The 17,343-nt window shown below is 34.5% G+C and overlaps 1 protein-coding gene across 4 annotated transcripts in view; it reads right to left on the bottom strand.

The window, feature by feature from the left end:
* LOC134374714 (serine-protein kinase ATM) overlaps positions 1-17,343 on the bottom strand; it is a 132,364-nt gene that overhangs the window by 101,256 nt on the left and 13,765 nt on the right. For all 4 annotated transcript variants that reach the window (XM_063092642.1, XM_063092638.1, XM_063092640.1 and 1 more), the window contains exons 6-10: positions 9,784-9,949; positions 9,025-9,263; positions 7,005-7,168; positions 5,779-5,948; positions 4,054-4,425 (exon numbers count right to left, since the gene is read on the bottom strand). In XM_063092642.1, the coding sequence (XP_062948712.1) occupies positions 4,054-4,425; positions 5,779-5,948; positions 7,005-7,168; positions 9,025-9,263; positions 9,784-9,949 (1,111 nt within the window). The remainder of the gene's footprint in view (positions 1-4,053; positions 4,426-5,778; positions 5,949-7,004; positions 7,169-9,024; positions 9,264-9,783; positions 9,950-17,343) is intronic.

Below are 17,343 nucleotides of genomic sequence, written 5' to 3'. Positions count from 1 at the left end.
TGATCCATCAAGAAGACATAACAATCATAAATATGTACGCACCCAATGTTGGAGCAGCCAGATTTATAAAACAAACTCTATTAGACCTAAAGAAGGAAATAGACACTAATACCATAATAGCAGGGGACCTGAACACCCCACTGTCAATATTAGACAGATCATCTAGGCAAAGAATCAGTAGAGAAACACAAGATCTAAACAAGACTCTAGACCAATTGGAATTGGCAGATATCTACAGAACATTCCACCCAACAACCTCAGAATATTCATTCATCTCATCAGCACATGGATCATTCTCCAGGATAGATCACATATTAGGTCACAAATCAAGTCTCAATAAATTCAAAAAAATTGCAATTATCCCGTGTATCTTCTCAGACCACAATGGATTAAAACTAGAAATTAATAACAAACGAAACTCTGGAAACTATACAAACACATGGAAATTAAACAGCATTCTACTTAATGACATATGGGTCCAAGAAGAAATCAAGCAGGAAATCAAAAAATTTATTGAAACGAATGAAAACAATGATACATCATACCAAAACCTATGGGATACTGCAAAAGCAGTATTGAGGGGGAAATTTATTGCATTAAACGCTCACTTCAGAAGAATAGAAAGATGGCAAGTGAACAACCTAACACTTCACCTTAAAGAACTAGAAAAACAAGAACAATCCAAACCTAAAGTTAGCAGACGGAAAGAAATCATTAAGATCAGAGCAGAACTGAATGAAATTGAAAACCAAAAAACAATTCAAAAGATCAACGAATCAAAAAGTTGGTTTTTTGAAAAGATAAATAAAATTGACAGACCATTAGCATGGCTAACAAAAAAAAGAAGAGAGAAGACTCAAATAACAAAAATTAGAAATGAAAAAGGCGATATTACAACTGATTCATCTGAAATACAAGGAATCATTCGAGACTACTATAAACAACTATACGCCAACAAATTTGAAAATCTGGAGGAAATGGATAAATTTCTGGACACACACAAGCTCCCAAAACTGAACCATGAAGACGTAGAAAATTTGAACAGACCAATAACAATAAAGGAGATTGAAGCTGTTATCAGAAGGCTCCCAACAAAGAAAAGCCCAGGACCAGATGGATTCACAGCAGAATTTTACCAAACATTCAAAGAGGAATTGACACCGATTCTTTACAAACTATTCCAAAAGATTGAAACGGACGCAAATCTCCCAAACTCATTCTATGAAGCAAACATCATCCTGATACCAAAACCAGGTAAAGATATAACCAAAAAAGAAAACTACAGGCCGATATCCTTGATGAATATAGATGCAAATATCCTCACTAAAATACTAGCAAACAGAATACAGCAACACATACGAAAAATTATTCATCACGATCAAGTGGGATTCATCCCAGGGATGCAAGTTTGGTTCAACATACGCAAATCAATAAATGTGATACACCATATTAATAAACTCAAACACAAGGACCACATGATCATCTCTATAGATGCCGAAAAAGCATTTGATAAAGTTCAGCACTCATTCATGACAAAGACCCTCTATAAGTTAGGTATAGAGGGAAAGTATCTCAACATAATTAAAGCCATATATGCCAAACCCACTGCCAATATCATCCTGAATGGGGAAAAGCTGAAAGCTTTTCCTTTAAGAACAGGAACTAGACAAGGATGCCCACTCTCACAACTCCTATTCAACATAGTGTTGGAAGTACTAGCCAGAGCAATCAGAGAAGAGAAGGAAATAAAGGGCATCCAGATTGGAAAAGATGAAGTCAAACTGTCCCTGTTTGCAGATGACATGATCCTATATATCGAAGAGCCTAAAACATCTACAAAAAAACTGTTGGAATTGATAAATGATTTCAGCACAGTAGCAGGATACAAGATCAACACACAAAAATCAGTAGCATTTCTTTTCTCCAATAGTGAACATGCAGAACGAGAAATCAAGAAAGCCTGCCCATTTACAATAGGCACCAAAAAAATAAAATACTTAGGAATTGAGTTAACCAAGGATGTGAAAAATCTCTATAATGCAAACTACAAACCACTGCTGAGAGAAATTAGAGAGGATACAAGAAGATGGAAAGATATTCCATGCTCTTGGATTGGAAGAATCAACACAGTGAAAATGTCCATACTACCCAAAGTGATATACAAATTCAATGCAATCCCCATCAAAATTCCAAAGACATTTTTCTCAGAAATGGAAAAGTATTCAGACATTTATATGGAACAATAAAAGACCACGCATAGCCAAAGCAATGCTGAGCAAAAAAAATAAAGCTGGAGGCATAGCACTACCTGACTTTAAGCTATACTACAAAGCTATAATAACCAAAACAGTATGGTACTGGCATAAAAACAGACACACTGACCAATGGAATAGAATAGAGAATCCAGAAATCAACCCACACACTTACTGCCAGCTGATCTTTGACAAAGGCACCAAGCCTATTCACTGGGGAAGGGACTGCCTCTTCAGCAAATGGTGCTGGGATAACTGGATATCCATATGCAGGAGAATGAAACTAGATCCATACCTCTCACCGTATACTAAAATCAACTCAAAATGGATTAAGGATTTAAATATACACCCTGAAACAATAAAACTTCTTAAAGAAAACATAGGAGAAACACTTCAGGAAATAGGCCTGGGCACAGACTTCATGAATATGACACTAAAAGCACGGGCAACCAAAGGAAAAATAAACAAATGGGATTATATCAAACTAAAAAGCTTCTGCACAGCAAAAGAAACAATTAAAAGAGTTAAAAGACAACCAACAGAGTGGGAGAAAATATTTGCAAAATATACATCTGACAAAGGATTAATATCCAGAATATATAAGGAACTCAAACAACTTTACAAGAAGAAAACAAGCAACCCAATTAAAAAATGGGCAAAAGAGCTAAGTAGGCATTTCTCTAAGGAAGATATACAAATGGCCAACAGACATATGAAAAAATGCTCAACATCACTCAGCATCCGGGAAATGCAAATCAAAACCACATTGAGATACCATCTAACCCCAGTTAGGATGGCTAAAATCCAAAAGACCCTGAACGATAAATGCTGGCGAGGCTGCGGAGAAAAAGGAACTCTCATACATTGTTGGTGGGACTGCAAAATGGTGCAGCCTCTATGGAAAATGGTATGGAGGTTCCTCAAACAATTGCAGATAGATCTACCATACGACCCAGCTATCCCACTGTTGGGAATATACCCAGAGGAATGGAAATCATCAAGTCTAAGGTATACCTGTTCCCCAATGTTTATCGCAGCACTCTTTACAATAGCCAAGAGTTGGAACCAGCCCAAATGCCCATCATCAGATGAGTGGATACGGAAAATGTGGTACATCTACACAATGGAATACTACTCAGCTATAAAAACGAATGAAATACTGCCATTTGCAACAACATGGATGGACCTTGAGAGAATTATATTAAGTGAAACAAGTCAGGCACAGAAAGAGAAATACCACATGTTCTCACTTATTGGTGGGAGCTAAAAATTAATATATAAATTCACACACACACACACACACACACACACACACACACACACACACACACACACACACACACACACACACACACACACACACACACACACACACAAAAGCCGGGGGGGGGGGGAAGAAGATATATCAACCACAATTATTTGAAGTTGATACGACAAGCAAACAGAAAGGACATTGTTGGGGGGTTGGGGAGGAGGGAGAAGGGAGGGAGGTCTTGGTGATGGGGAGCAATAATCAGCTACAATGTATATCGACAAAATAAAATTAAAAACAAACAAACAAACAAACAAAGACAAACTAAAAAAAAAAAAAAAGAAAGTGGCCTTTCATAGTCTCTCCATATTTAAAATGAAATTCACAGTTATGCATTTATTAAGTCTTCCTGGCCAAATGACAAGAGCACCTGAAAAAGAAATATCTTTAACTGATATAACAAACTATTAAAATGATGAAGGATATATGTTTTAGTGTGTTTGCATGTGTATATCTGTAAGTTCTGATACAATGCATATTCCAACTTACCATGAAGGTCTGCAGGCTGACCCAGTAAATAACTTCCAGAATTCTCTGTCAACCTCAACTAGACTACCTTGAATTATGGCTCCAAGTAAACCAAAGTTTTCAGCTTGTATTTGTTCAGAACTTATACCACGAAAGGTAATAGACCAAATTTTAATCCAGAGTTTTAACAAATCTGATTTCTGTGAGCTTTCTAGGTTTGATTTCTTGCTCTGACATAATGCAACTTCTATAAGGCATCGTAACACATATGGTGTGCGTTCCCCACGTTGCTGCTGAGGTAGAAGCTGATACAGTATCATCAATAATGGTGATAGTTCACAGTTAGGTAAACTTGCAGGATACTTTGATATTAATTGAGTTGTAATCTGTAGCCTAAAAGAAAAAAAGAGGATAATTAACCTGAAAATTATTCAATCCCATTAACAAACTAAAAGAAAATAAATATACCCTTACAAAATCCTAATTAGGAGAATCACCATCACCATTTTCCATACTACTGTCAAAATTAACTGGCCCTAGAGTGGCAGAAGACTGATAACATTTTGGATAGCTGGCTGAGCTATTATATTAATAGTATATTATATTATTATTATTATATAATATTAAGATTAATGTCATTATTAATATTAATACAACTGATATTATGTTAATTATATTAAACAAAAATTTTAAAGGATAACTAAATTAGAAATATTTTACTTCTGAGTTATCTTGTCCTTTTTTGATCCTTAATCACCAAAATTACAAAGAAAACAAAGAAAAACCCACAAAACAAATTTTCCTTAAATTAATTCAGTTAATTCAATAAATATCTGCTGTGAATTCTCCAGAATATGTGCTACTTAAGAATAAGAACTTTATGTTATTCATCTCTGTTTTCTTATGCTTGACACACAGCAGGTATTCAACAATTGACTCTTGACTGAATGGACAAATTAAAGAATCGGAAATAGGCACTCTCAACTCCATAAAATATGCATAAGCTTAAGCAATAGTTATGCAAATCAATATCCCCACAACTTTCCCCACAACTCAATTATATTTAAATAGTCCATCAACATAGTAAAAAACAAAAGAGCATTAACCAAAGTTTGACTATAATCTATTAATTTCTAACTGTCCTTAGGCAAGTTGTTTAATCCTTCTGGGTTTCAGTTTTCTTTTCAGCAAATGGCTGATCTGGATAAATTCTAAAGGTCCTTACCAGACCTAATGTTTTGTGATTCCACAGAATTCTACAACTTATTTAATTATTTAAATATCTGTGAATCCTATATGAAATAAAGAAGGTAGAAGATAAGAAAAAATAACCTTTATCATGGCATGAGGTCAAAATCATTCTATGATTTCTCAATGCTATCGTTAATTTCTTCCTAATCTAATTCTACTAGAAGACACTATGCATGCTAAAATCTCTTCACGTTGGTGTGTGTCCACAAGGCAGACAGACACTACTGACTGCCTACTAGACAACTATTCCCTTCTTCCTTGCTGTGGCAATATGCTTAGGAAAGGTAGCCCTGTCCTTAGCCCCAGAAGATGAGCCATTATTGATTAATCTCAACATGCCATGGCAGACACATTTCTCTTTGCTAGTAACTGGTTTGGGCAGTAGACAAATAACTGATTCTGGCTAATAATATGAAAGGATTCTGCTAAAGGTTTTTGGAGAAAAAAATAAATGAGACTAAAATATAATTGAATGAGAAAAAGATAACATTTTACCAAGGCACAAGATCAAAATCATTCTGTGGCTTCTGAAGATGGTCTTTTATTACTTCCCAGCCTATTTCTATTTTCCTCCTTTTACAAGGTGCACTGTAATCATTACATTGTCTTTGCGTAGTAGTATATGACTGAGAAATCTCCAAAGACCTGATACGTTCATTAAAAACCTGTAAAATAAAAATAAACCTACTTTTTTCATTGCTACTATTTTCTAACAGTTCATTAGGACAAAAACATTCCTTCTCAAATGAAGATACAGGGAACTCATAAAGCAAGAATAATGAATTATAGAAATATATAAATACAATAACACAGTAACAAACATTTTGCATGACAGTAATGGCACTCTTAGAAAGCAGGTATTATCAAGTAATGTATCAGTTTTATTTCCTGGAAACATTTACTAAAAGCACCAAGAAAGTCTAAAAGTAAAGCAAAACCTATATTTTCAAAGGGAATACATTTTAAATTTATTATTAATATATAACAGAGCAATATAACTACATAGGATGTTAAACCAAGCCTCTGGCAAAAAAGTTTTACTTAAGAAACATTAGGCCATCAACTGATGAATGGGTAAGCCAAATATAGCGCATACTTACAATGAATATTATTCAGTTATAAAAAGGAATGAAGTAGTGATTCATGGTACAACTACAACATAGATGAATCCTGAAAATATTAAGGAAAAAAAGCCAGACACAAAGACCACATATTACATAATTTTATTTATATGAAATGTCTAAAATAGTCAAATCTATAGAAACTCAAAGTACATTAGTGGTTGCTTACCAGAAGCGAGAAGCAGGGAATGGACTGAATGACAATAGATATGAGGTTTCTTTTTGGGGTGATGAAAATGTTGTGGAATTAGATAGTGATGATGGTAAAAATACTAAAAACCACTGAATTGTACAATTTAAAATAGTGAACTTTACACTGTGAATTCTAGTTCATTTTTAAAAAAGGAAACATTACGGTTAAGGTCATCTTATCTCCTATAGACAATCTTTTAAGAAAGTTCATTATTAGTTTTTCACTAAGTCTAAGCAAAAGAGTTATCTTTTAAGTTAAAAGGGTATTCCCAAATACTTATGCTATTTTGAAAGGAATAGTTCATGTACAGAGTAATTTTACAGGTTTTTTATGAGAACACAGGTTTAAATAGCCCAGTAAAATGAAAATTAACACTAAATTTCAAAATGTGACAAGACCTACTATACCTGGTGACAAATATCTGCCATTAATCCAATCAAACTGTCCTTGACAGCAATATTACGAGATCCTGAAGAATATTTTCCTCTACTTCCTATATGACTTATCTCATTCACTAGCAGATCATATAAATTGTATAAGACACTTTGCCATTTTGTTGATTCATAAGCACCTGTAATTCAAAAAGTTAAAATATAACTTTTATACATAATCCATTTGCAGTGCCAACTCCCACAAAACTATTCGGCTATTAAGATGCATCAATATTAGAAGATATCTTGTCCAACTTTCTACTCAGTACTAATGTCTCTTCTCACAATATCCTTGACAAACTATTTTGTAATAGTGTCCATTTCACATTCAGATAACCGTATTTGTTATAAATTTCTTCCACATTCTGATGTAAAACCTAAAATCCACCTCTCTCTAATTCATTCTCTTCCCTGAGGTAAATACAGTTAATATGTTCCCTCTTTCATATGAGGACCAAGTTCTCTTTTTTTGTCTAAGAGAAAAACATTACCAGTTCCTTCATCTAGTATACAAATGACATGTTATCCAGACTTCTCACCATCACAGTCATCTTTCCTAAGACACACTCCAGTCAACTTACGTCCCTCTCAAAATTGTGACTCTACAAAATCTGGTGAACATAATACTCCAACTGTGGTCTGACCAGTATGTGGAACAACAGGGCTATTAATTCTCACAAACAAGGTGCCACAACATTTAAAAATGGAGCCTAAAAAGATATTAGCTTTCCTGGCAGCCTTATCATTTTGCCAATTTTGAATTCATCCTAAATATGCAGTTAACTAAAATCCTAAACAAATCACATCTCCTAATATACCTGAACTTCATCCTGGTGAGAGCTAGGTGTAAGACAAAAAACTATGAAAAGTCACCATTCTCTGACTTATAGTGGTTTCAGGTGTTCTTATATATATCAACGTATACATTAGAGGATGCCATGAAACATACACAGCTACTTTAGATAAAAAAAAATGGCTGTAACAGTTTTACTCCATTTTAGCTGCTATTACTGAATGTGGCATGCTACCTTAATAAGGTCATTATACTAGCCACAATGAATTGGCCCAAAGGGAGCACAAGCCCAAAGGCAATTGTACACTGAGCATAAGGGCAGCTTTTTCAGCTCCAGTTCCATCCAATAAAATTTCTGTCTACTGAATAAAACTACACCATCTGTGCAATACAGCTGATCATTAAACATCAAGGGTTTGAAGTGCACAGGTCCACTAATACACAGGTTTTTTTCAACCAACTGCAGATCGAAAATACATTATTTGCAGGATGTGGAACACACTTATATGGCAGGCCAACTTTTCACATATGCAGGACAAGAGCAGGAATTTAGTATCAGATTTTGGTATATGTGTGAAGGGGGAGTGAGTCCTGGAATCAATCCCCCACAGATACCAAAGGACTGTAATTTCTTGGTGAAAGACAAATATACAGGAATCAGAGAGAACAAGTGATTGACTTCTGGTTTTCCCAGCAAACAAAGGGCCTGGAGTAACGATGAGGCTAAAAGCAGCTACTTCCCCCTTCTACCTCACATTCCTATAAAGAAACATGCACATATCTTCCTTTGAACTGAATCATCTGACTGGCTATTTTCACACCAATTTCTCCATGTGATTTTTCTTAAAAAAAGCAATATGTGAATAAGCAAGATCTTTCTCAATTCTTTTGCCATAGTCTGTGTCACATCTTTTACAACTAATTAATAATTGATGCATAATCAGCTCCTAGAAGGAACAGTCTCTTATTTGTTTGTATTCCCCATAATACCTAGCACTATATTGAACAAATGGGAAGGCATGATACAATTTGCTGCTGTTTCAAATTCTAAAAACTATATGAAAAACATTCTCATGACCAATAACATTATCAAGCAGAGCAATCCAGAGGAAGATCATATCCTCCTACAATACAGATTTCACACTTCAGCCTCTATGTTTTAATGAAGAAGGAAACTCAAAACAGTAATAACTTCCTTTATACCTTTTTCTTGGGTTTTGGCTCCTTTTGGATGATGGATATAAATTTGCAGTTGAAATAATTCGATAATTACTTCTTTTAAAGAATCATTAAGCCTGTGTTGAGTCCAAATATAAAGCAAGGTAGGAAGAATTTCATCTCCTAATTCACAAACTCGAATTCGACAGCTGACAGCCAAAGTCTTGAGGAAGATAATTAGGGCCGCTAAGATATGATTTAGACCTGCTAAGCTCTTTTCTTGTCTGCAACAGAAAACACACAAACTCAACTTGGTATAACAAGGGGAAGAAACTGCACAAACTGAAGACAGTTATGAAATTGCACGCTGGAAAAAAAAATCTATTTTAAAACAATAGCCTTAGTTTCAAAAATATTCAGAAAAAAAATCGCAGAAAAAGTTAGTTCTTATTTGGTGTTGAGACCACCTCAGTTAGCTCTCCCTGCTGCTGAAATATTGTCCGAAAATATATAAAATTGATTTGAAATACCTACTATTTATAAAATGTCTCATATTATAAATTGAGTAATACCACACAAATGTATATTAATACTTCCCACTTAAGAACATCATAGTGTTCAGCATATTGGATATTCAGGAAGTGTTGGACCTGACTGACCCTTCGGGAATCTGCTATGTCTATTACAATGGTTCACTGTTTTGTTTATAAGGTAGTATTTTTAGCTATGGAATCTAAAACATGGTTATACAAGAAGATCAAATGGATTTTCAATACAAAATAGAACAAAAAGAGATTAGATTACCTTGCATATTGAATAGCCTTAGAAAAAAAATCCAAAAATTTAGAATTTAATCCATCTGTTTGCGAACAGCATCCTTTGGTGACAGCATGAATTATTCTAGCCACTAAAACTCTATTAATGTCTTGCGAAGGTTTGAAATATAGCCTGAAGTACAAAGAGAACAATTCTAAAGAAAAAAAAAAACACCCTTATTATTATGTTTTTAAAAAAAGCATGTAAGTTAAATGTCACAATTCAACTTAGATATTCCATAATCCCATACAGACAAAAAGATTAAATACTGCACTCATTTACTTAATATGGTTAAAGTACTCCACCAATATTTAGTTTTATTTTATATAAAATGCCTTTAAGACAGGAACAACTACAGGCAGTGTAGTATGAGATCTCAAATAAACTACTTAACTTCTCTAAGCCTATGTTCCTTCATCTAACCCTAACAAAGCACTTGACCAAGTGCACACACCACAGTTTTCATTTTTTTATTACTACTACTTGATTAATGTGTGTAAAATGTGTCAAGAACAATGAAGGGTCTGAGATTTTACCCTACTTGTAAACTTAACAATTTAGCACGACCACTACATGGATGCTGGCAGAAGACATGAGAATCCTGATCAGAGAAAAAGGAATTTATTTCTCACAGCAATGATAGTAGCCAAAGTCCTTCATTTTTGCACCAGTTCTCCAATCCCAAAGGCAATGGGAAGAGGGCACTTGACACAGTACAAAAAGTGGGCTGTGTTACAGTAGAGAAACCCCAAGCTTTTATAATGAATGGGCTGCAAGTAAACCTGTCTTTTGTTCTGAAAGCCATCATTTCTATCTTCCAAAACTGTTTGCCATATAAACATCCATGAAAAAATGTGGCAAAAAAAGCAGTGTCTCCACTTGCAATCCATGTGGAAATGCAAGATGCATTGAGAATTACCTCCCAACACAATGAAAAGCAAAGTTGTTAATGCAGGATTTTCTTCCCATTCAGAGAGAGAGAGTCTTCGATAAAATGGGCAAGAATTACACCTACGGGTATCCTCCTTTTCAACTGTAGGTGTCACATGATTATGCAGAAATGGATAGTTTAAAAGCAGAGATATTTAACACAAAAGAATATAAAGACAGTATAAATACCACAAACATAACATAGTAAGAAAAGCAATTATTTATTTATTTATTTTATTTATTTATTTTTTTTAGAGATGACTGGTAAGGGGATCTTAACCCTTGACTTGGTGTTGTCAGCACCACGCTCTCCCAAGTGAGCTAACCGGCCATCCCTATATGGGATCCAAACCCATGGCCTTGGTGTTATCAGCACCACACTCTACGAGTGAGCCATGGGCCGGCCCCAGAAAAGCAATTTTTAAAATGATTCCTATCATACTATGTGATGTCTGTTTATAGAACTTTACACCAGTGCTTCCCAAGGTATTTTCACTATTATGGAATACCTAAACAATGGTAAAAATGTGTGTTTACACAGACAAATTTGGAGAACAAAAAAACCAGAAAGGTTATCTTGATCATTTTCCTCTTCTTATCAGTTAGGGGGAGAGAGGTAAAATATGAAAAGCCAATAATACAACTAATGTCTCTAAGTAAAGCACAGACTTCAGGGCTTTATGTCAGTTGGGGGAAATGATCCAAATTCTCACAGAATCCCACCTACTCCCCTGCTAAGTGATAAAAAGGCTGGTATGTGACATTCAGCAAGTCTCAGAAGAATCTAGCTTCTTCCAAAAGGGTGCAGTACATGCCTCCAGATGAATTCACTTCTCCCATAAATTCAACAACAAAAAAAGCTCAAAAAGCAGATGGTAAAACATGATATTATGGAGTAACATTTATAAAGCAAATGTATTTCACAGGGCCTAGCTTCCAAAGCCCTGTAGTTTCAGTTATAGCCTAACTTTTAAAAATTACACATAGGAATGTTAAGCTTGCAAAAGACAGGAAACTTTCCCCAGGCTAAAGTCTCTGTTGTAGATAAAGAATTGTTAACATAGAAAAATTGCTGGCTCAAAGGGCAGATGTCCTTGGTGCAGGTTAACCTACTGATTGATATGTTGAGAAAGTTACTTGATTTTTATGTAAACATACTGAGGAAATCGCTGTAGGAAAAGAAAGTGTTTGCTAAGACCAAGCTTTTGTTGGTGGATTGACTTTACCTTTTGCAAACTGCACTACGGAATGTCACTTTGTTTATTTCACTAATGTTACTAGTTTTCATTGTTAAAACTATACTTAGCCATAACTCTGCCCATGTCCTTGTGTTCTTTGTAATGATTAAATCAACTGAATTTTCTTGTGAAACTTCCCTGTCTTTACAATAAAAGGGAGAAGCTAACTTTAAATCAGGGCTGTCATATTCAGCTTTCTCCTCTTAATGGGGAAATTATTGAAGTGCATCTGTCCAGGCTTCTTAATGCATTCATACTACTTTGAGTAACTGAGTAATTCTTTTTTACGTCTCCATTACACAGGGGGAAATGTAACATGATATAAAACAGGAGTTTCTGGAGTTGAGAAAATAAAATCCCAAGTAACATCATTAAATGTAGATTCCTTGGGGCTTTATATAATCACGTCATCTGCAAAAAGAAACAGTTTTATTTCTTCCTTTCTAATGTGTATGCCCTTTATTTCTTTTTCTTGCCTAATTGCCCTTGCTAAAACCACCAGTAAAGTGTAGAAAAGGAGTGGTGAGAGTGGGCAGCCTTACCTTGTCCCCAATTTGTCTTATGAAAGGTTTTAAATTACCAACTTAACTTCTTTAATAGTTATAGGGCTATTCAGATTATCTATTTCTTACTGAATGAGTTTTAATAGTGCATGGTTTTGAGGAATTGGTCCACTTAAATTAATGTGCGCAGAGTTGTTCACAGTATTCCCTTATTATCCTTTTAATATCAACAGGATCTACAATTTTATCCCATATCCTTTCTAATATCAGTAATTTGTATCTTCTCATCTTACTCTTGCTAAAGATTATCAATTCTATTAATGTTTTCAAAGGATAAGCTTTTGGTTTCATTGATTTTTTGCTATTGTTTTTCTGTTTCAAATTCATTGATTTCTACTCTTCTGCTTGTTTTGAAGTTTCAGGGGTTTTTGTGTTCATTGTCTAGTTTCTTGAGATGAAAGCTTAAATTATTGATTTAAGACCTTTCCTCTTTTGTTGCGTAGGCATTTAATGCTATAAATTACCCTCACAGCACAACTTTAGCTGCATCCCACAAATTTTGATAGGTGTATCTTTCATTTTAACCCAATTTTAAGTATATTTTGATTTCCTTTGAGATTTTTCCTTTGACTCATGAATTGCTTAAAAGTGTATCATTTATTTTCACAAAAGTACTTTAAAGGAAACACAGTACTATGGTAGAAAATAAAAAGAAAGAAACAAATTTAGAAAGTGCAATCAGAAAATTGAAGGTACATTTAAGCTAAGACCTGAAGAATATGATGAAATCAGCCATAGAGTATCTCTGAAAAAGAATGACAAATAACCTGGGGCAAGAAAGAGCCCATACACTCTAAACAGGAGTGTGTGAGATGATCCACTACAGTGTGAAAAAATATTAGAACTCCTGTTTTTACAATTTAAAATAACAAATAAAATTATGCTTTACTGTGATTTAATACAGAAATTGACAATGTCCACTCTAAAAGACAGTTTATGGTAGTTTCTTAACATTAAACACAGTCTTACCATATGATCCAGCAACTGCATTCCTCTGTATTTACCAAAACAAACGGAAAACTTGAGTCTACACAAAAACCTGCACACCTATGTTTATAGCAGTTATGTTCATAACTGCCAAAATTTGGAAGCACTCAAGACGTCCTTTAGTAGGTGAATGGATAAACTGTGGTATATCTAGACAATGGAATATTATTCTTTGCTAAAAACAAATGAGCTTATCAAGCCATGATAAAATATGGAAAAACCTTAAATGCATATTACTAAGTGAAAGAAGTCAATCTGAAAAGATTACATACTATATGATTCCAACTACAGTCATGCACCACATAATGACATTTCGATCAACAATGGATTGCATATACTAGGGTGGTCCCATAAGATTAAATGGCTATACAAAATAAAATTGGTGGGTAGTAGGCTATACTATCTAGGTTTGTGTAAGTAAACTCTACATTTGCACAATGACACAATTGCCTACTGATGAATTTCTCAGAACATATCCCCATCCCTAAGCAACTCATGACAGTATTGACATTCTGGAAAAGGCAAAATCATGCAGACAGTAAAGAGATCACTGGTTCCCAGAGACTGGGGGGAGGGAAAGAGGGATGAATAGGTGAAGCACAGAGGATTTTGAGGTCAGTAAAACTATTATTTGATACTATAATGGTGACTACATGTCATTATGCATTTGTTAAAACCAACAGAATATACAGCATTAAGAGTGAACCCTACGGGCCAGCCCGTGGCTCACTTGGGAGAGTGTGGTGCTGATAACACCAAGGCCACGGGTTCGGCTCCCTATATAGGGATGGCTAGTTAGCTCAATGGGTGAGTGTGGTGCTGACAACACCAAGTCAAGGGTTAGGCTCCCCTTACCAGTCATATTAAAAAAAAAAAAAAAGAGTGAACCCTAATGTAAGCTACCGACTTTGGGTGATAGATAATGACATGTCAGTGTAGGTTCACTGATTTTAACAAATATACTACTATGGTGTGGAATTTTGCTAGTGGAGATGGCTCTGCATGTGTGGGGTAAGGTGGTATACAGGAACTCAGTACTTTCCACTCAGTTTTACTGTGAATATAAAATTGCTCTAAAAAATAAAGTATTTTTTAAAAAAGTCTGGAAACCACTGAGTTAGAGAAACTGACTAACTGCCAGTATAACTGGAGCACAAAAATTAGAAGGATAGCGGTGGGCTTTAATAAGTCAGATAGGTAGGCAGAAGCAAAATTATGCAGAGTTTTCAAGGCCTGGAAGAGAAATCCATATTTTACACTAGTTGTACAGGGAAACTACTAAATGTTTTTAACTTTTCTTCCTTCCTATCTTATTAGAAAAGCTACCTTCTTCCTTGGGCTAATCATAGGACTCTTGCTTCTATAGAACTCTTTCTTCTTATGAAATACATATAATCAATTTCCCCGTGTATTCCAACTACACTCTCTACTGAATCCTTCTGATTACATTTATATACGAGGGTAATTCAAAAAGTTCGTGGAAAGATCATATTATCTTTCAATTCTATTTTGAAGTACCTTCATATGTTCCAATGACTCATCTTTAACAGTACCTACCCCTCTTTCTCCTTCCTCTTACTACCAAAATTTTTTAAAGTGTTGTCTTTATTTGCTAACTCTTTTTCTCACTTGATTCTCATGATTTCACACCAGTCTGTTATAGAACTGAATATCATCAATCAATTGACTCTAATTGCCATTTACAGAATAATTCAATCAACAGCAGCAGATACACGTTGCTTTCAAATGCACATGGAACATTTACCTGGGTCATAAAAGAAACTTTAATAATTTAAAATAATTTAAATCAAAAAAAGTATATTATCTGACCACAATGTAATAGACTAAAAAGTATAAAAGAAAACACAAAACAGGAATATCCCCCAAACAAATGGAAATTAAACAACATGCTTCCAATTAATCCATGGGTCAAAGAACTCTCAGGAAAAACTAGAACATATTCTAAACTAAACAAAAATGAAAATACATGTCAAAATCTGTGAGATGTGACTAATACAGTGTTTAGGGAAAAATTTATTACATAAATGCACATATTAGGAAAGAAGGTCTCAAATCAATGATCAAAGCTTCTACCTTAAGAAACTAGAAAGAACAAACTCATAGCAAACAGAAGGAAAAAACTAATATCGGAAATCAATAATTCAAGAGGCAATATATTACAGAGCCCACACACATTAAAAGAATAAGGCAATAATGTCAACAACTTTATGCTCATCATTTAATAACTTAGTTGAAATTTATAAACTCCATGAAAGAAACAAATATGAAGGTCTCTAAAAAAGTAATAGGAAAACTAAATAATCCTACATCTATTAAAGAAATGAATTCATAGTTAAAAACCTCCCCAAAACAAGAGACTCCAAATTCAATCCAGCAATACATAAAAATCATAATACAACATGCCCTAATGGGGTACATCCTGGGCACTCAAGGTTGATTCAACATTTGAAAAATCCATCACCATAATTCACCAGATCAACAGACTAAAGAAAAAAAAAAAAAATGATCACCTCAATAGATCCAGAAAAAGATTTTAAAATATTCAACACCCATTAGTGATAAAAACCATCAGCAACTAGGAAAGGTCCTCAGCCTGAACTGATAGCTAACATGCTGACAGCTTAATGGTCAAATACTGAATGTTTCCCCTAAGATCAGAAACAAGGCAAGGATTTCAGCTCTCACCACTTCTATTCAAAATCATACTAGAATGGCTAGAAAGGTTCCATTAAAAAAATAAAACATACTGGAGATAAAATTATAAACTCTAAGAAGAAAACATAAGGAAAGATTTTCATGATGTTGGATTTGGCAATGATTTCTTGGATATGACACCAAAAGCACTGGCAACAACAACAACAAAAATAGATAAATTGGACTTCATCAAATTAAAAGCTTTTGTGCACCACAGGACACTACATAGTGAAAAGGCAACCCATGGAATGGGAGAAAATATATGCAAACTACACATGAGATAAGGGATTAATATTGCATATATAAAGAACTCCTACGACTCTAAACAACAACAAAGGAACCTCCTTAAAAAATAGACAAAGGATGGGGGATGCTGATAATGGGGGATGCTATACATGTTTGGGAAGCTGGGAGTATATAGAATAGCTCTATACCACCCACTCAATTTTTGCTGTGAACCTAAAACTACTCTTAAAAAATAAAGTCTTAAAAAACAACAACAAAAATTAGGCAAAGGACTTGAACAGACATTTCTCTGGAGAAGATACCCAAAAGGCCTATAAACACAAAAAGTTCAACATTGGGAAACGCAAATGAAAACCACAATGAAGGGGCCAGCCCATGGCTCACTTGGGAGAGCGTGGTGCTGACAACACCAAGTCAAGGGTTAAGATCCCCTTACCAGTCATCTTTAAAAAAAAAAAGAAAAAAGAAAAAAAAGAAAACCACAATGAGATACCACTTCACACCCATTATCAAAAAAAACAAACAAACAGAAAATAAGTGCTGGTGAAAATGTGAAGACACTGGAACCCTTGTATATTGCTGGTAAAAATGTAAAATGGTGCATGTAGTCTCTATGGAAAATAGGATGTTGGTTACTCAAAAAATTAAACATAGTTACCATACAATCTAACAATTCCACTTCTGAGTATAAGCCCAAAAGACTGGAAAACAGAAAACTGAAAATATATTTGTAAGCCATGTTCATAGCAGCATTACTAACAATAACCAAAAGGTGGAAACACCCAAGTATCCATCAATGAATGAGGAAATAAACAAAATGTGGCATATACATACAATAGAATATTATTCAGCCTTAAAAAGGGAAATCT

Source organism: Cynocephalus volans, chromosome 4 (assembly GCF_027409185.1).
Source record: "Cynocephalus volans isolate mCynVol1 chromosome 4, mCynVol1.pri, whole genome shotgun sequence".
Lineage (NCBI taxonomy): Eukaryota > Metazoa > Chordata > Mammalia > Dermoptera > Cynocephalidae > Cynocephalus > Cynocephalus volans.
Note: the sequence above shows the minus strand (reverse complement) of the source record. Positions and strands in the feature narration are given on the sequence as shown.